Here is an 18,559-nt window from a genome sequence, read left to right as displayed (position 1 = left end):
GTCTCATATAACAAGGCTTACTCACACCTTGTTTTAGCACTGCGCTGGTGCTGTCAAAAGCCAATTACTAATTAATAGTGTTCTAATCATTCTTGCTGTTCAAAGCACTACAGAATATGCCACTGACCCCACCACTTACTCCAAGGCATATAAATATATTTAATCAAACACTGCACATAAAAAGTCTAATCCTCCTTTTATGCCAATAATACATTTATCCATATTTCTGGTCTCTCAATACAGTGCAGGGCACACACATAAATCACTAAAATCCACTATGGAACCACTACATAAAAAGTAAGAGTGGCAGTTGTGTTTGGAAATAGAACATGTTCACACCTGAGCCATGCAGTGTAAAGGATATAACTTTCAAATGACGCATAGCTTATTTGTGTTTCAATTTAATGTTAAAAATAATGTCATATTTTTTGCTCTAATAAACAAAAAAACAAACAAACAACAAAAGAGTAGCTTGTAGCTACTGGCTATTAATAAAGAGGGCAGTTGTTGCCTGACTGTCTCTCACTCATGCATCTCAATGTAGAACAAGTAGCCTTATTTGACCCAGGGATCACAGTGTACACCTGCATACAGGTTAGCGTCTCATTTGTTGCTTTGTTTCATTCAACCACAGAGTTGTGCAGGACTCAAAATAAACCAGACAAGTTTGTGAGAACTAGTAAATGTGCAGCTGTTCTATTTAGAACAATGAGGTGTACAATCATTCCCATGACACACAAGCAGATGTAATAGTAATAGTAACAGTAATAACTTTGTATTCCTCTGAAAAAGCTATAGTTTTATTCAACTTTAGTCCGTTATATATATATATATATATATATATATATATATATATATATATATATATATATATATATATACAGACAAATTTAAGCAACTACAAGGACGTATTATTTGACCTCACTTGTGTGCGTTTTTCGTCAGTATTGTTTTGAGGACCGTCCCTAACTCATTACATTACAGTCGGATCCATATGAAGTCAATCCCTGGACTTCTAATGACATGGAAATTAGCTCCATGTAGCCAATTTCCTCAGGCATCGAGATTGGGTACTTTTGTTCCGTCGGTGATTTAATGTACTGAAGCTGGCAGTTCGAGATACATCTGTGAATATATGTGCACCAACGGACCTTTGTTACTTTTCGTTTTTTTTGCAGCACCTGAACTAGTCAGGAAGCTCCATATCCGACTGTTCACTACGAGATGAAAAGGAACGGCGCATACAGATTTTTATCAGTTTTCTCCTGCTTCATTGTGTGCATTTTCCTCTTTTTGTTCTGGTTCTTTATATTTTACGCAATGGTACTTGCACCGTGATACGTTGTGTAGCGGCTAAGCTAATCTGACCGGCTATTTACCCATACTGCATTGCTTTATTGACAAGTCCGACGATCACATGATCACCTCGACCAGGAAGTAAGGATTTCTGGTAAGTAAAAGAGCTCAATTTTAGCTTGTCACAGTTTAAACCAGGTTTATGTTGGTTTGTTTTAACTTATTTTAATCATATGGAGACTACAGTTATGTGTGACTTGTTTCTTTTGAGTTAATGGACGTTCGAATAGACGTAGAGGAGTTGAAACAGTCCAAGCTGTCACTGACACTACTAGTGTCTGTGTAACTGTGTGTTACTGCACAGTAACAGGGTCCAATTAATCCGAAAATGATTTACATTAAACGTGAATGTACTTACTGTGATTATTCTTAATCGCTTAAATTTTGCCCCAGACGAATTGCCCTCTGCTGCTTAAGACAGTGGTCATAATAATGCTGTCATATCTGTAACATGTGATCAGGTAGCACAGCAGTTGGGCCATTGACAACAATACCAATAAATGAGTCATTGCTTTGACTACTAATCACCACTGTTGAGATTTACTCATTTAACAACTGATGTATGGTGTCAGTACAAGACAGAACAAAAGCCACAAATGTATCCAATATTCCACAATCTTGTGTTGTCTGAAAATATCTTAACTACAAAAAATGGCACACTTGTTTAAGTAATGACTGACTAAAACATTCATACAACACGACTGTAATGATATCCACGCTCTATGACTGTGCCAGTAAAGTTAGACTGATGTGTGCAATGTTGCCTTTGGAAATGATTATAAAAACTGTTTCATGTCATTGCAAAGATGGTTGATTTATGACAGTTACGTCTTTAATTTAGTGCTGTGGTGGAAGGAGTAGCTACATAAATATTTTCCTCTACTTGATAGGGTTAATTACATGTGTTCCATGTTTGTCAGTGACAAATTATTTACGTTACTTTAATCTTTAATGATAATAGTGGTTTTGATGTGTTTGAAGCTAATGGTTCTTTTATTTTTCAGCCTGTGTAACTTGGCTGTGCTATCTGTTTGTGAAGTCACAATGGCATCTGGCACCAGTGAAGCAGGGTCTTCAGATCTCAAGTTGCAGTTTGCTCCCTTCAGCAGCGCTCTGGAGGCAGGCTTTTGGCACCAACTTACTCAGAAGAAACTAAATGATTACAGGTTGGATGAGAGTCCCAAATGTATCAAAGGATACTATTACAATGGTGAGGAGTGTGAGCTCATGGTGTCAGTATAATGATACATCTCAGCTGCTCTTTCTTCTGTAGACTTGATCTAATAGACTGTAAATGTTTCACTTTTCACTATCATACACATGCAAATAGGGATCATCAATGGTTTGTTGTTAAAACTTTGAGCCATCCTTATCATTTAATATTTTTTGTCCTATAGGTGACCCTGTTGGTCTACCCACTCGCCTGACTTTGGAGTTCAGTGCATTTGATGTGTGAGTATGCTACCTACAATAAAGTTGTTTTCACCCTTAGCTCCTCTGTGGCCAGCTGAGTCCCTTTTCATTTTGAGAACCGCACAGTACTCGCAAGGCTGGTGGAGGGTACCTGAGTCTTCAAATACACACTTGATGCTGCAAATGCAGTAAAAGATGTGCACCACAAAATAAAATAGAACTTTATTGATGTGATGGAAACTTTTTTTTTCCTTTTTTCTACTTTTAAATATCTCTAAACTTGCATTTTCAGTTTCATTAAAACAAACTAGAGTTCAATGTGAACCTACATTAAAGTGTATTGGTTTATTTTTGGCAAAAATAGGCCAAAGGGATATTTTTTACCCAATTAGTGTTTTCATTGTTGAATCTTCAATATCAAGTGTATTGCATACAATTTAGAATTAAAAACAAGAGTCAGTTGCCTTTGTCTTATTTGTCTTTGGTGATGTCCTGTAGTTTAATACAAACATGTAATGTTTTTACTAGTGATGGTCCCACCCCTGTACGCTGTTGTCCAGCTATTGGAACGCTGTATAACACCAACACACTAGATGCCTTTAAGGCAACTGATAAGAAGGCTTTGTTGGAGAAAGAAGCTAAGGAGGTAAAAGACATGTCACACTATTTGCCTACACACTATACATATATTTGCATATACACAACGGTTGGTAATCTTTGTAAAGGGTTATACGACTGACAGGCTAAATTACAGAATGAACTTCAATCAAACTTTTCACTGCCTGGTTTTTCATTAACAGATATGGGATGCTATAGAGTCTGGGACTGCGCTAAAGGACCCATCTATCCTGTGCAGATTCATTCTGCTCACCTTCGCTGTGTGTATCACCAGTATATTTTCAATGTGTTATTTTGTTTCATGACTTTGACTTGAATTAATAATCCTATTTCTTCTTTTTTTGTCATTTTCTTTCTATTCTTTTGACTGTCTTATTCAGGATTTGAAGAAATACCATTTCTATTACTGGTTCTGCTTCCCAGCTCTTTGCTTCTCAGAAGGGATTAAGATTGTTCAGCAGCCTTCTGTCCTTGAACAAGTTTTTTCAGCAAAACAGGTGAGCTTCTAATAGACGACTTAGCATTTGGTATCAGTAATGATTTCTCTTAAAATTACACCAAACTTTTTTTTCTCTTGTGTTAAATTATTGTAAAATGAATATATACTTATCTGTATCAAGCTCCCCTGATTTTCTTTTTTAAACCAGATGTTTCACTTTCACAAAACAGTTGATTTATCCAAGTGCTATAATGGTTGTAGATAAGGAGATAGCCTTCAGGTCAAACAACCCACAGTATCATGATGGTTATGCAAGCCACAGTGAAATCAGGAAATGATTATTTGTCTGTATTTCTCTCTCAGTGGCTCTCTCTTTGTCTCTATTTTGACATAAATTATTACTGCTAAGCAACGATTTGACAAACTAAAATTTATGAGAAGTAAGACGTCATTCCAGCCTCCCCAAATTCAATCACTGCAATTCGTCATCAGGCTCGCATCAGGCCATTATGATTTCACTAACTGGCATATCTGGCAGCCAGACATTGATAAATTGTGTAACATTAACAGACACAATTACTCAGTTTAGATTAAATGTGCATAAATATATTTTATGTCACTTGTAAACTATGCACTTTTTGGCAGAATATTTTTCAGTCTTTATAACATACTTAGTAGAACTGATTTGGCCAACTACTTTTTTGGTGTTATTGATCCTAATATAATAAAGGTTACCCAATATGCATATAGAAACAATACAAACTAGATGACAGAAGTAATGGAGTACTTAGATTTAGAAAAAAGGGACTAGAGAATAAATTCTTCATTATAGGTTTACAAACCTTTTATACCATACCATACCATACCATACCATACCATACCATACCATACCATACCATACCAACTTTATTTATAAAGCACTTTAAAAACCTTACAGCTGGCCAAAGTGCCATAAATGAATCATAAAACAAAGGAATAAATCAGTAAAACAGTGATAACATAAGATGCAAAGTGGGCTAAAAACAACAAACTACAACCATCATAAAAACAAGGACAAATTCAAATCTGGTAAAAACAACATAGGAAATCTAAAAAACATGTCACTCATTGATTAAAAGCCAACAAGAAAAAGTGTGTTTTTAGACATGATTTAAATACAGGCAGAGACTGAGCCTGTCTAACATCCAAAGGCAACTGGTTCCACAGCTTTGGAGCAGCAACAGAAAAGGTACGGTCCCCACGAAGCTTCTTTATAAACGACTTTAATTCGAATGTGATTTCACATTTACACTTTTACACAGAAAACACTGTCCTTTTCTCTTTTTTTGGAGGCAGGATAATATTGTTATTAATACAATCATTGCTGTTTTCTTTGTTCCAGGCTCAGTTAATGTCATGAGATCTTGCGTAGCTTTTATGATTGTGTCGCATTTATAATTTTGGGACTTGCCTTGTGTCTTACATAAAGCTTTGTGTTGTGTTTTGTTTTTTCTCATGCTCTGCTCGATGAAAACACAAAAAAAAATAAAGGAAGTGCACAAATGTTAAAGTAAACCTATTGTGTTTTGACGAGTATCACATGGATATGTTATATTATTTATAACTGCCCTTTAAAAGCTCTGTAGAAGTGGTGGACAGTGTCAATATACAGAGCACAGAGCACACTATAATTGTATTTGACTTTTAATTATTTCTGTGTCAGATCGCAGCCCTACAGGAGGCCTATGATGACCTGTGTATCAAAAGAGGGACCACTGCAGTTCCTTACTTCCTAATGAAGTACACAGATGACACTGTTCGCATGGCTCCACTAGGAGACTGGGAGGCTTTCTTCACTGATACTAAGAAGGTATTACTTTGTATTTTCCATTTTTGCAAGAATATGTCATAAAATTAGTGAAAACAGTATTTCCATCTTATTCACTGATTCTGCAGTCGCAGAAAAAATTACTAGATCATCAAAAGTCATCAAAAACAATGCTCATGCAATCAAGTACTAACTCCTGTGTGTATCATGTGACTAAAACAGACAGAAAAGAAAACACGGAATGCCTAAAAGCACTGTTTTTGTCAGTACAATGCCATAGATACTGATGTAAGAACCGAAGTGATTTTGGTTATTATCAAGAAAACCATGGAAAATGGCATGATATCAGCTCTTAAATTAAACTGTTATGAGCTATTTTTGTTGTTATCATAATATTTATTCAAACAAATGTACCTTTAGTTGTACCAGGCATTAAATTGACCAAGAAATTGAAGAAAACAACGGTGGTCTAATAATTTTTTTCCCTGACTGTATATCTATCTTTGGTTATTGTTCTAATATACATTATTTTGTACGTATGATAGTCCGTTAATAGTATTTCATGTTGTACTTTTATCACATTGTAATCTATTTAATACACATGGTGCTGTTATCATGTAAACACATCTTGTTTGGATCCTCTAGGTAACTGTGGGTGTCTACGATCCCTGCACTCTCTCCCAACATCCTGGCTGGCCTCTGAGAAATCTACTCATCCTCTTAGCATACCGATGGTAAACTCCTTTAGTGTGTGTGTGTGTGTGTGTGTGTGTGTGTGTGTGTGTGTGTGCGTGTGTGTGTGTGTGTGTGTGTGCGTGTGTGTGTATGCTGAGGGATGATGTGGAAATCAATTTACTCAGTCCATACTCTTGCTTCTTTAAAAATGTTCACAGTATGTTTGTGAATTTCAGCATGGATGTTTTTTTTTTTTACTTTACACTGGTACTTTTTTCAAGCGTTAAACCAGAAAGTGAAAGGTATGAAATTATCTGATGACTAATTTCCTGAATTTCCTGAGCAGGCCACAAACTCTGCTGTCATTATGCATATTTGTGCAACTTTATGAATAGAACAAGTTCGGGTCGCTAAAAATAAAGTTTTGTCCGTCTCAGGGTCAAAATGAATTGCTTATTGGTCCTAAGTCACAATAGGTTCATACGACTTAAAAGGAAATGAGATAAAGTTGATTAATCGCTCTGTTTTTCTGGTGCAGCTGTTAAATTTTCTTTACATGTTTACAGAGCTGTAACTCTTCTTAAAATAAAAATACCATTTTGGTGTAATGTCACGGAAGTAAAACATAAGAGACTTTTACAAACATTGTCTTTTGTGATGTAGTCTTCCCTGTCCATGGGGTGATGGTTTTATTACTAGTTGGCTATTTACACCAGCTTGAACTGTAGTGTGTGTGTACTAATGAAAACCAAACTGAATTATCCGAGTACTAGGTCACTGTGCTCCTTATCCTTGGACCTCCTCCCGTTGTCACATTTTTTTGTGAAACGGACCAGACAGTTGCTCTTGGTGAACTACGGTGGCCCATCTGTGACAGCATAACACATGACCTCTGCACTGCAAAAATCTAAATCTTACCAAGTGTATTTTTCTCATTTCTAGTCAAAATATCTCATCACACTTAAAACAAGTCATAATCACCTGAAGAGTAACTTTCAGTGAGATATAAGAACTTATTTTTAGACAATAGATCTTGAAAATCTTATTTTAAGAAATCTTACCAAGATCATTTTCACTTGTTTCATTGGCAATTTTGTTTTTTTGCTTAATTCAAGATTTTTTTTGTTTAATTCAAGCAAGAAAATCTGCCAATGGAACAAGTGAAAATGATCTTGGTAAGATTTCTTGAAATAAGATTTTCAAGATCTATTGTCTAAAAATAAGTTCTTATATCTCACTGAAAAGTTTTTCTTTAGGCAATTATGACTTACTTTAAGTGTGATGAGATATTTGACTAGAAATGAGCAAAATACACTTGATAAGATTTTGATTTTTGCAGTGTGCTGTGTAAGGACGCACAAGCAGTGGACAGCACAGAGGCTATAAAGTAAAACCCACACGTTGAATGTTGTTTATTTGGCATGTCTTCAGACTTTGCAATCATGTAATTATACTTACAGTAGCTGTTTAATACCTCTATCTTATTTACTACTACTAATAGAAGTATTTTATCATATTTACTATAATGTGGGATGTTATGTTTATATTCACTATACAGGCGTTCCTGCTACAGGCTATTATCTAAAACCTGACAAATGGGGAAAAAAAATGTTTTTTATATTTTTCTTGATTTATCTTTGTGTGAAGATTATTATAATTATAAATGTAATTATTGTTTTAAACAGATCTACATCGTATTAAGAAGAAGAATTACTAAATGTGTAACTCAATGTGTTTGTGACAAATGGTGGTTGTTTGTTAAACTTGGTGTGTTTTGTGAAGAAATACATTTTACTGACACTACAGAAAAAAATATCTCAGCCTACCAGTAGGGAATTGGGGTATTTTTTTTCAGATTTATTACACAAAATGTATTCCAAGAATCCTGATCCGACTATATTCAAATATTTACACAAAGATCCAAAGCTATTTTCATGAGAGTTCTTCCCACATAAACACTTGAACGTCACTTTTTTCAAACTCGGTTCAAGCATAAACGCCAACAGACAATACAGAAATGCAAATATATTCTGACAAGTTTAAAGGAGATCATGAATTAAACAAAACTGTTGAGATTATTCTAAGAAGATAATCCAGGTGAAAACCTCGAGGCAGCAGGAAGTGCTTTCGGAGCATAAACACAGAATGTTTTTGTGTCAGATTTTGACTGAACTCTGATGAAATCAAAATACGGTTCTGTTTTCATTATGAGGAAATACAGCCGAAAAAACAGACTGTTTAATTGACATATGTGAAAGTAAAACAGGTCACTTTATATTTATGATGGACGAAGTGCGAAGCATCTACATGTTGACTTATTGTCTGAAAATCTGCCTCTTTCAACCAGAGTTAATTTATTAAAGAAACAACCAAGTCTCAGGATTAAACCAACAATCACTCTTCTGACATTTTCCCCTTGGAGACCTTCATTTTTCCTGGCACTTTACTTTGCTGTTGCAGAAATTTTTTTTGTTGCATAATTATTTTTCATACAAACAGGTAACTCCCATTCAGGCCACTTTAAGCAAAAGGGTCTATGATACCAGCTTGGCTTATCAGCGGCAAATCCCTTCTGAGTGTCGAGCCTACATGCTCTGCATTCAGAGGCAGCTTTTTATCCAGTACAAACTTCATCAATCTTCTGCTCGACTTCACCTCGTCTCAATGTCAAACATAAACTGTTGATACTGGCTTAGATGAGTGAAGATTGTATTACAGTGTAGCCGCAATGTCTCGCTTATTCAGTTGCTGCTCTAAAGGTTTGATTGTATAATCTCACTGTGGCTATTTAATACCATATTAGGGGAAATGTGTGTGTGAATATGTGTTGATGGTATGGTCGTGGGTGTTCGGATTTTGTGTTATTTCTTATGTGTCTGGAAGAGAGAGGATGTTGTTTTTGATATTTCAGTGTTCACTTTTTGTTGTTTTTCTTTATATTCTGGCATGTGTCTCTATAATGAGCTCTAATGCATAATCTATAGCTTATTGTTGCCTCATTGTTTTGACTTGTACATGTTATATTGTGTGTGTGTGTTTTTCAGGGGGTCTAAGCTGGATACAGTGGAGGTGCTGTGCTTCAGAGACAGAACAATGCAGGGAAGCCGCTCCATCCATCACAGCGTCATCTTTCAGGTCAAACTGCCTACATTTGCTCCAAACTCAGGTAAAGTCTCATCCTTAATCATGCTCTGCTGCTTTATCAGTGAATGCGGCACTGTGTGTTTGCGTGTGTATTAATATTTCATATGAATGTGTACAAACCTCTGAGCATGCATGTGTTTACTGTTCCTTCTATGAACCCAGTCCTGCTTTACTTTCCTCTGAGACTCCCTCCTTCCCTTTCAAGCCACACTAATCTCCAAACACTTCTCCTTCTTGACTCCTTTATCAGGTGAATGAGGGATGGAAGTGATTTAAATATTAATGGCGGGAGGAAACAGGGGTAGCTTTGTGATTCGCAAAGGTTTTTGTGAAAATACATGATGAGTCTTTGTTTACCTCCGTCTACACTTCAGCACCTCTTGTTTTTTAATTAACTCGCAGAGAATGTATTTATGCAACCGAAATTGATTCACCTCTTCTGTTTGGTTTTGCATGAACAAATTTGGCATTGTTTTGAAAGAGATTATCCAATCTACTTCAGATGAACTTTTTAGATACATGAGGCTTTGCCAGTGTTGATTGAAGGTGGAATCGATGAGAACCATAGAAGAGAGGGAAATGACTGCTGACTGATATGGATTTTTGGTCTAAATTTTCTATTATTCTGCATTGAACCCACGAATTGTTTTAGATAGTCTGGGCAATTACCACAGTTTATTTTAGATATCAAAACATGGCAGCATATGTGCAGTCACAGCTGAGCGACAGAGATAAAAATTAAGAGCCCTGAAGTAGAATGAAGCCTCAAAACTCTGCAAGAGAGAGAAAATCAAAATGCAAAAGTATGACGGTGTTCATTTTTAAGATATGTTAGTTAACCTCGTCACTACGGAGCATTTACTTACCTGATTTACTAGATGATAATAATTTTACCACTAAATGTGAGATTACTGACTGAAAAAAAAAATGAAAAAGAAGAAGAGTGTGTGGTCTACCCGTCCACCAAGTCTCTTGAAAATCTGTGATGCAGTTTGTGCCTAATCCTTCTGACAGACAAATGGATCAAATGTAATTCTCTTTGTGGAAGTAATTGCAAAATCAAAAACAAATGGTTAAGTATTATTTCTTGATACAACAAGAAAGATAAAACTATGGGTCTATTTAATATAAAATAAACTAGAATCCCCCTTTCCCCTGTCTAATGTTTTATACATCCTGTAGAATTCCCATAAAGGCTGTTTGTCTTGGAGTAAAAAATGGAAATGATGACAAAGTGGCAAGATATGACAACCTTGGTGAATAAATTCAAACCCCTATTGCCCAAGTGTAACTTCAACATCAGTAAAAGTGACATTTATGTTCATTTATATTCACTGGGTTTTTCACAGCGTGTCCTAAGAGTGTAGGCTGGGAAAAGAACCCGAAGGGGGCCATGGGACCCAGGATGGTCAACCTCAGTGAATGCATGGACCCGAAAAGGTAAAACATTCAAGACAAGATCTATTTAGGTGTAAAAATGTACCCAAAGTATACTTCAGCTCCTGTCTCTGCGGAGAATAGGACTGAAAGGACAAGCAGTTTGTTAAATTCCGACTGTGTGAGTCGAATGTGAATCTTAAAAATGGTGCTCTTAAGGCTGGCAGAGTCATCAGTGGACCTGAATCTGAAGCTGATGAGATGGAGACTGGTTCCTTCTCTGGACCTGGACAAAGTGATCAACACAAAATGTCTGTTGCTGGGTGCAGGTACCCTGGGCTGCAATGTAGCAAGGACTCTCATGGTAAGGACAGATTTGGTGTCTAATGTTGTTTTAATATGAGTGTTTTAGGCTTAAACAGATTTTATAATTAATGTATTTAGTTTGGGAAACAGGTGACATGGTGGTGCAGTGGATAGCACTCGTGCCTCACAACAAGAAGGTCCTGGGTTTGATTCTAACACCAGTCGATGGGGGTGGGACCTTTCTGTGTGGAGTTTGCATGTTTGCATGTTCTCTGTCTGCGTGGGTTCTCTCCAGGTACTCCGGCTTCCTCCTACCATCCAAACACATGCATTGATAGGTTAATTGGTTAATCTAAATTGCCCATAGATGTGAATGTGGGTGTGATTGTTTGTCTCTATATGTCAGGCCTGCGATGAACTGGCGACTTGTCCAGGGTGTACCCCGCCTTCACCCCTGTGTAGCTGGGATAGGCTCCAAGCGACCCCCGTGACCCTAGTGAGGATAAGGCGGGTTCAGAAAATGATTGAATGATGAGTTTGGGAAACATACAATGAAAAAAAAAGCAAACAATAATGATTATGAGAAGTTCCAACAAATAAAAAATCTAATTCCTCAAATTCAAAACACATGATCCCTAACTATGTATTTTTCAAATAGCAGAGTGCAAGAGATTCAATCTCATTAACACAGGATTTTTACAAAACCTGTAATTGATAAAGCTGGTTGTTTTGAAGGAGTGATATTTAGTTTTTTTTTTATGGAATTATGCATTTTAAAACATTTCCCTGTGGTCTGCCTAAACTGTAAATGCTATGCTTGGGTCTGAATTCTTCATTAATTCAACTCCACAGGTCCATCTTCAACCCTATTTCTGAGTAATGACACCAGAATGGTTGTTTTGAGCGCTGGCCCTTTAAATGCACATGATCCACTTCACACCCCGCCCCCTCCAGGTTATTGGCTATGCTGCTCTGTCCCGTTCAGCCACTTGTGCTTGTTAATACAGTCAACAACTGAACATTTTAGGTAATCAGTTCAAAGTTTGGACATATTTTCAGTTTTTATCACAACTGCTGCTTCCTACAAACAATTATGGCAGTGTTTTTCAACCTTGGGGTCACGTGGGGTCACCTGGAATTTAAATGGGGTCGCCTGAAATTTCTAGCAATTGATAAAAATAAAAATAAAAACTTACTAATAAAAAATCTATGGTGAGTTCACAGAGACAATCCCAATCCATAAAAGACATGACAAACTGTGAGTCTGAAACTGAAGCACTGTGGTACTGTTTATCCTTCAAATGTTCATTGTGATCGGTTTAAGATGCTGCAGCTCTTTCATAATTCATAGTTTGAGTTATTGTTTGTTCAGTATTAATTGTCAGCCTTGTAAATATAAGCTGGACTGACTGTACATATCCTGACCAAAGAAGATAAAATTTTCACTTTGTGCAGTAATCTACACCTGGCTTTTCTGCCTCCGTCCACAATAATATACATTATATAGACTAAATGTTGTCTAAAATTAACGTTTTTTTGGAAACATAGTATAGCAAACTATTACATGATCAAAAACAAATTAATTTTAGCAAAAAATTGTCTGCGGTCGCCAGAAATTTGTCATGTTAAATTAGGGTCACGAGCCAAAAAAGGTTCGGAACCACCGAATTATGTCGTACTCTGAGAAATGTTTGTCGGAAGTCTTGACTTTATATGTGCAAATGTCATGACGTAACTAGTTATAGACGCAACAAATTAAGCAGGAATTAAAACGGGTTGTAGAAATCCTCTCGATTTTTGCCAAAATGAATATAAAGATAGCTTTGCAGCACCTGGAGGGTTCAAATTCAAACTTTTTGAACTATTCGGGTCCCCAAATACACAAATAAATGTACCAAAGACTAATAAAAGTGGGTTTAGCAAAATATAACCCCTTTAAGTGCTTCATGGTTGTAAGCTTCACTTTTACTGAACAGATGGAACAAAGTCATACTTATAGATCTACTATGTGCTTTTATTTAATTTTGTCTCCTTGGACACCTTCGGTCTCTGCTAGTCTTTCTACAGATTTGGTGCTTTACTGTCTAAATATAGGAATATATTGCCTTGTAGGTGTTGGTGTGATTTACGTATAATAATAATTTGTTTGCATATCTGTTCTTTCTTTTTTTAATCCCTGTGAGTGTTCTGCGGTCACTTTTTCAGACACTGTGGTTCATTAGAAAAATTTAAAAAAATACCTCTTGTGTAGTGTGATTAATATTGCAGATAGATTCCTGTTAGCAAGGGGGGATTTAATGAATAACAACTGGATTAACTTTAGGATGTAATACCCGCATAATGATCTATCAATTATTACAAAGTAGAACTGCAGAATTATTAGTTTTAGAAATACACACTGGGAATGCAGCCTCACAATCATAATTATTGTCACTGAGGTTGCTTACAAAGTAGTGGTTAAAACCAATGTCATGGTAACAAATAATTAGTCCTGTTGAGCAAAACAATGGAAATATAGAATGACATTTCTTTTTCTTTCTTGTCATTCAGGGATGGGGAGTGAGACACATCACATTTGTGGACAATGCAAAGATCTCATACTCCAATCCAGTTCGGCAGCCGCTCTATGAGTTCGAAGACTGCCTCGGTGGAGGGAAATCCAAAGCCATGGCAGCTGTTGAAAGACTTACTAAGATCTTTCCTGGTGTGGTGAGTACTGAAAGTCCAATAAAGCTCATCATGGTCTAGTGAATGTTGTTATGCACATGTTAGTTTTCTAAATAACAAACATTTCTTTTCCAGTTCGATTTTTCTGTCTTTTTAATGTCTTTATTTAAGAGGTTTTACAAAATGTCACCACTACACTATCTGCGGTGACATTATATTAATTAGAGTTTTATTCATGCGATGTTTATAATCATATTCCTGTTTGATTGGTCGTGTCTGAGCTGTAATGACCAAACCATGCAGAAAATGAAGAGTTGTGTTACTTGCATATTAATGCTGAGGGTTTCATTCCCATTTTTAATTAATTTCTGAAGTGGTTTCTCGAGGGAGATGTTTCACCAAATTACCAAATAAAAAGCAGCCGAACAGTAACAGCAGGGTTCTGTTTTGGTTGAAAACAGGACACTCATCGAACTAAGCTACTTGTAAAACACATACTGTGGATACATATTCATGATGTGAGTCACTTTATGAGTACACATATTTCCTGAGTGCTGATGCATGCGTGTTTAGTTCTAAAAGATGATGAATAATAATAATTCTGATGATTTTTTTCCCTGACTGTATCTCCCAGTATAATGGGTTTAAATCAGGTCATCTTTCTGATAACTGATCCCTGTTTTAATGTGGTTATCAGTTGTCGTACCTTCTTGACTAGTGTTTTTTGCTATTCCAGTACTTTTTTAATTCATATGTGATTTCTCAAAAACCCTGAAAACATGTTTTCTTATTTTGTTATGAGTGATATGAACCAATGGGTGGCACAGTGAAAGAAAGAAAGAATGAATGAATGAATGAATTTGAGCCTAATTATTGTACCATTAATATTCTACATGCCAAAGTTGAAATACATTATACCACTTCATAGATTTCTATGTTTGTTTCTTTTTGTATTTATTCTTAGCAGGACTGGTTCATAATAATTGAATGTAATGAATAATCGCTCTATCAATATTTTGATACAGAAAAATATTGTTTTACTTCCCCTTGCAACACATTGTCATTATTGTCATCAAATATCAATATTTTAATAAAAATTCATGGCATACATGGTCATGGATAGGAAAGTTGACGTCAGGCTAAGTCTCTGTACTTTTTTTGCACATCATTCCATCTCAGAAAATGACGTCACAATGCAGTGAATAATTACCAAATACTAAGTTTTTTTCTTCTTTACGTAGTTAGACAAACATCATGGTTTATCAGATTTGACTGTCTTGTGTGAGTCATGGTGTGATACCACTGTTATTGTATATTCTTATCATATTATGTCTGTGATTCCCATGTCAGTACTTTTGTGCACCCAGAAAAATTGAAACCTACTGAGTTTCAGACCATGAAGAATGTTAACTATAATGACCTGATAGTGTCTTATTTAGTAAATATCAATAATAATGACAAACAGGAAACTCTACATAATATCTGTACTTGCGAGTGTCTTGGAACTTTATGACATTTTAACTTGACTAATGAAAAGCAGGGATCGTAGAACTTCCATTTCCACAGCTTACTGTCTCCCCTCAGTCATTATATCTCACACAATGACACATGGGTTGATAGACTGTGATGTAATTTACTGTGAACAGAGTGAGACTAAAGTCTCATCCTATAGTTATTGACCTCACAAACCTTCCAGTCAGGACTTGATAATTGGATGTTCCTGAAAGTGGACAAAGTGTGGAGGGAGTACAGAGCATCCTGACCCAATGAATTTCCTTGTGTGATTGAAACATTTCATGGTTTGGAGTGAGAAGGCAGGCATTACCTTTTTCCATGGATGCTGTGTTTTGAAAGCGTGGTATGTATGTGATTATAACTACCCTCTTTAACTTCTGACACAGACTGTCACATCACTTTGAAACGCATTTATTCCAACGCACTGCAACTTACTTAAAAATGAATTTTCTTCCCTTCATGTCATGAACTCAATACTGTTTTCTCTCTCCGTTTTTCATTTTCGTGCTCACTGTTGTAAGAATAGCAACATTAGGTAAAGATTGGGCATGCAGGTGATAAGACTGGTGTCTGTGTAGAGGTCTGTGTTTGTCCACTCTGTACCCGCCTCATCAGTATCCCCCCCCCACCCCCCGGTGTTTTCTGGGTGTATGTGTTCCTCCTTCTCTTCTCTCTCTTTGTTTGCACACTCAGAGCTGCAGCAGGTGCCATTCTAGATAGGAAGATAGGAAGAAATATCCCCACCGGTATACTTACAGGGAACTGAATGAACCTGGTTTATAAAAGTTCAGTGTTGAAAATGTCAAAAGTTGATTTCACATTTTGTTTGATGACAAATACTGGTGAGTGGCATTTGGAGGATAGTTCACAGAGTTGGCACCGACTTCTCTTTTCTTTTTAGATTTTGTCAACAGATTGGAGTTGGTTGAAGATGTCAACAGTGGTGTTGTTAAGCCATCATGAAATACTGTTTATAATTTTTTTAAGGGAAGGACTTTACATAACCAGAAGAATTTTAGGCATCACGGCAGCATGTTGATCATGTTTATTGTGGAAATTGGAATACAATTATCATCTCCACAGCCTGAAATTACCCCATGAATACTTAGCAACAGTTACGTCAAAGTGAAATGCAAATTCAAGACTTGGTTAACAGCTCCCACTCTTGAGATGTGGAGAGCGCTGACAGAAGATCCACTGATTCAGTAAAAGCGGCATTTATTCTCTTTGAGATCTCACACCTCATCTTTGCCCTTTGCTGCCCTTCTCTTGGGTATGAAATTGCTCTTGACATTTCAGTTTGCCACATTGTCTAATCTGCAATCCATGGAGATAATCATAATAATGCAAGATTGGCACTGAACAATAAAAAGACATTAAGTCATCGGATGCAGAGAGGCGCTGCTGTACCCTGTTTCTTTTACCTCATGATCTTTATTTATTTGATTACTTCACATAACGTAGTCATTTAGGCTTTCTTTTTTTCACTATTGATTTGTAAAGCAAACCCAAATCCATGCTGACCTTAGATCAGCTGTGGTGTTAATGTGAGTACACATTCCACAGTTTAGTTCCATGCTTCTACTTCTGTCTCATTTTTTTTTTTGTCTAGACTAGTCTGTCAGATAATCAGCACAAAAGAGACCATAGAGACGTATTTAATCTTATTTTTGTTATTTTTTCAATCTTGTGGCTATGGTGATACAGCTTCTCAGCAACAGGAACCGGTGAATGTGAATAAAACGGTGGCAATTTTTGTGTCTGTGATGATTCAGTTAGACTGTTTCATTAAATAAGTTTTCACACACACCCACACACTGAACATGTAGGTGCTGATGTGTGTCATCTAGAGGCAGGGAAAACAAAAGTGCACGATGTTTTGTTTTGACACTTGTGTCTCCTGCGGGCTTTATGGTGCGAATGAAGCACATTCAGCTTTTTCATGCTTACTTTTTAATCTGCTTCAACATTATAATTATAATTGCAATGTTAGGAAATAGCTGAATGTGGCAGTATTTGATGTTTGCAAGTACAGTAATATAAAAAAAGTGAAAGCAAAAAAGAAAAATGGAAATGCAAAAACTTTAAATAGGCTTTTCACTGGCAAATTACATGGTTTTACTGAGCTTTAATATAAGCTGTATATGTTTATCTCATCAATAATCCCTTCATATTTTCTCCTTTTTGTCACTTTTCTTCCTCCAACAGAATGCAGAGGGTTACAATATGAGCATCCCCATGCCAGGTCACCCAGTAAACTTCTCACAGACTACACTTTCTCAGGCTCAGAGGGATGTCGAACAGCTTGAGAAGCTCATTTCTGAACATGACGTGGTCTTCTTATTAATGGACACGAGGGAGAGTCGCTGGCTGCCTACAGTGATAGCAGCCAGCAAGAGGAAGGTAAGGACAACCAATCAGCAGTCAGCATTAACATTATGACCACTGACAGTAAAGTGGTGGATCATTTTGTTACAATGGCACCTTTCAGGGGGTGAGATGTATTAGGAAACAGGGGAATATTTTTGACCCTGAAATTGATGTGTTGGAAGCAGCAAAATGGAAAAGTGCAAGGATCTGAGGAACTTTGACCAGGACCAAATTGTGATCTCCAAATGACTGGGTCAGAACATCTCCACAACTGCAGGTCTAGAGATTCTACCGAAAATAAACCACATTTCAACCCAGTCATGCTTGTGTGAGAATGTCACATTATTACCACCCTCCTATTATTGTGTACGTCCGCCTTTTGTCGACAATAACAGCTCTGACCCGAGGCCTAGACCCCACCAGACCTCTGAAAATGTGCTGGGGCATCTGGCACTGAGGCAGTAACAGCAGATCTTTAAAGCCCTGGACATTATAACATGGAGATTCTATGGATTTGTCTTTTCTTAGACCCATTTTGGTAGGATCTAATCACTGCAGACCTGGATCATCCTACAAAAGTTTCAGTTTTGGAAATTCTCTGACTCAGTCATTTGGCCATCACAATTTGCATCCTGCCATAATCATTCAGATCCTCGCATTGCCTATTTTCCTGCCTCTAACACATCTACTGTGATGGTGAAATGTTCACTTGCTGCCTAATATATCCCAGCTACTGACTGTGGAGATATTCAGTGTTATCACCAGGTCATCTGTCGGTGGTTGTAATGTTATGTCCAACTCTAACCCTTCTACACAATGATGTTATGATATGATGAACCATTAAACGCCATTTATTAGTGTTTAAATAAAGA

General features: G+C 36.7%; 1 protein-coding gene across 1 annotated transcript in view; it reads left to right on the top strand.

Annotated features, from left to right (window-relative positions):
- Positions 1-987: 987 nt before the first annotated feature.
- The window catches only part of atg7 (ATG7 autophagy related 7 homolog (S. cerevisiae)), an 87,298-nt gene continuing 69,726 nt past the window's right edge, over positions 988-18,559 (top strand). Inside the window, exons 1-13 of the mRNA XM_030133932.1 lie at positions 988-1,450; positions 2,361-2,566; positions 2,754-2,808; positions 3,298-3,415; positions 3,570-3,647; positions 3,768-3,884; positions 5,529-5,675; positions 6,279-6,367; positions 9,353-9,474; positions 10,802-10,892; positions 11,049-11,193; positions 13,686-13,844; positions 17,526-17,720. Of these exons, the coding sequence (XP_029989792.1) occupies positions 2,401-2,566; positions 2,754-2,808; positions 3,298-3,415; positions 3,570-3,647; positions 3,768-3,884; positions 5,529-5,675; positions 6,279-6,367; positions 9,353-9,474; positions 10,802-10,892; positions 11,049-11,193; positions 13,686-13,844; positions 17,526-17,720 (1,482 nt within the window). The 5' untranslated portion in view covers positions 988-1,450; positions 2,361-2,400. The remainder of the gene's footprint in view (positions 1,451-2,360; positions 2,567-2,753; positions 2,809-3,297; positions 3,416-3,569; positions 3,648-3,767; positions 3,885-5,528; positions 5,676-6,278; positions 6,368-9,352; positions 9,475-10,801; positions 10,893-11,048; positions 11,194-13,685; positions 13,845-17,525; positions 17,721-18,559) is intronic.

This window comes from Sphaeramia orbicularis, chromosome 5, assembly GCF_902148855.1.
Source record: "Sphaeramia orbicularis chromosome 5, fSphaOr1.1, whole genome shotgun sequence".
In the NCBI taxonomy this organism is placed as follows: domain Eukaryota; kingdom Metazoa; phylum Chordata; class Actinopteri; order Kurtiformes; family Apogonidae; genus Sphaeramia; species Sphaeramia orbicularis.
The sequence above is the reverse complement of the archived record's forward strand: the minus strand, read 5'-3'. Positions and strand labels throughout refer to the sequence as shown.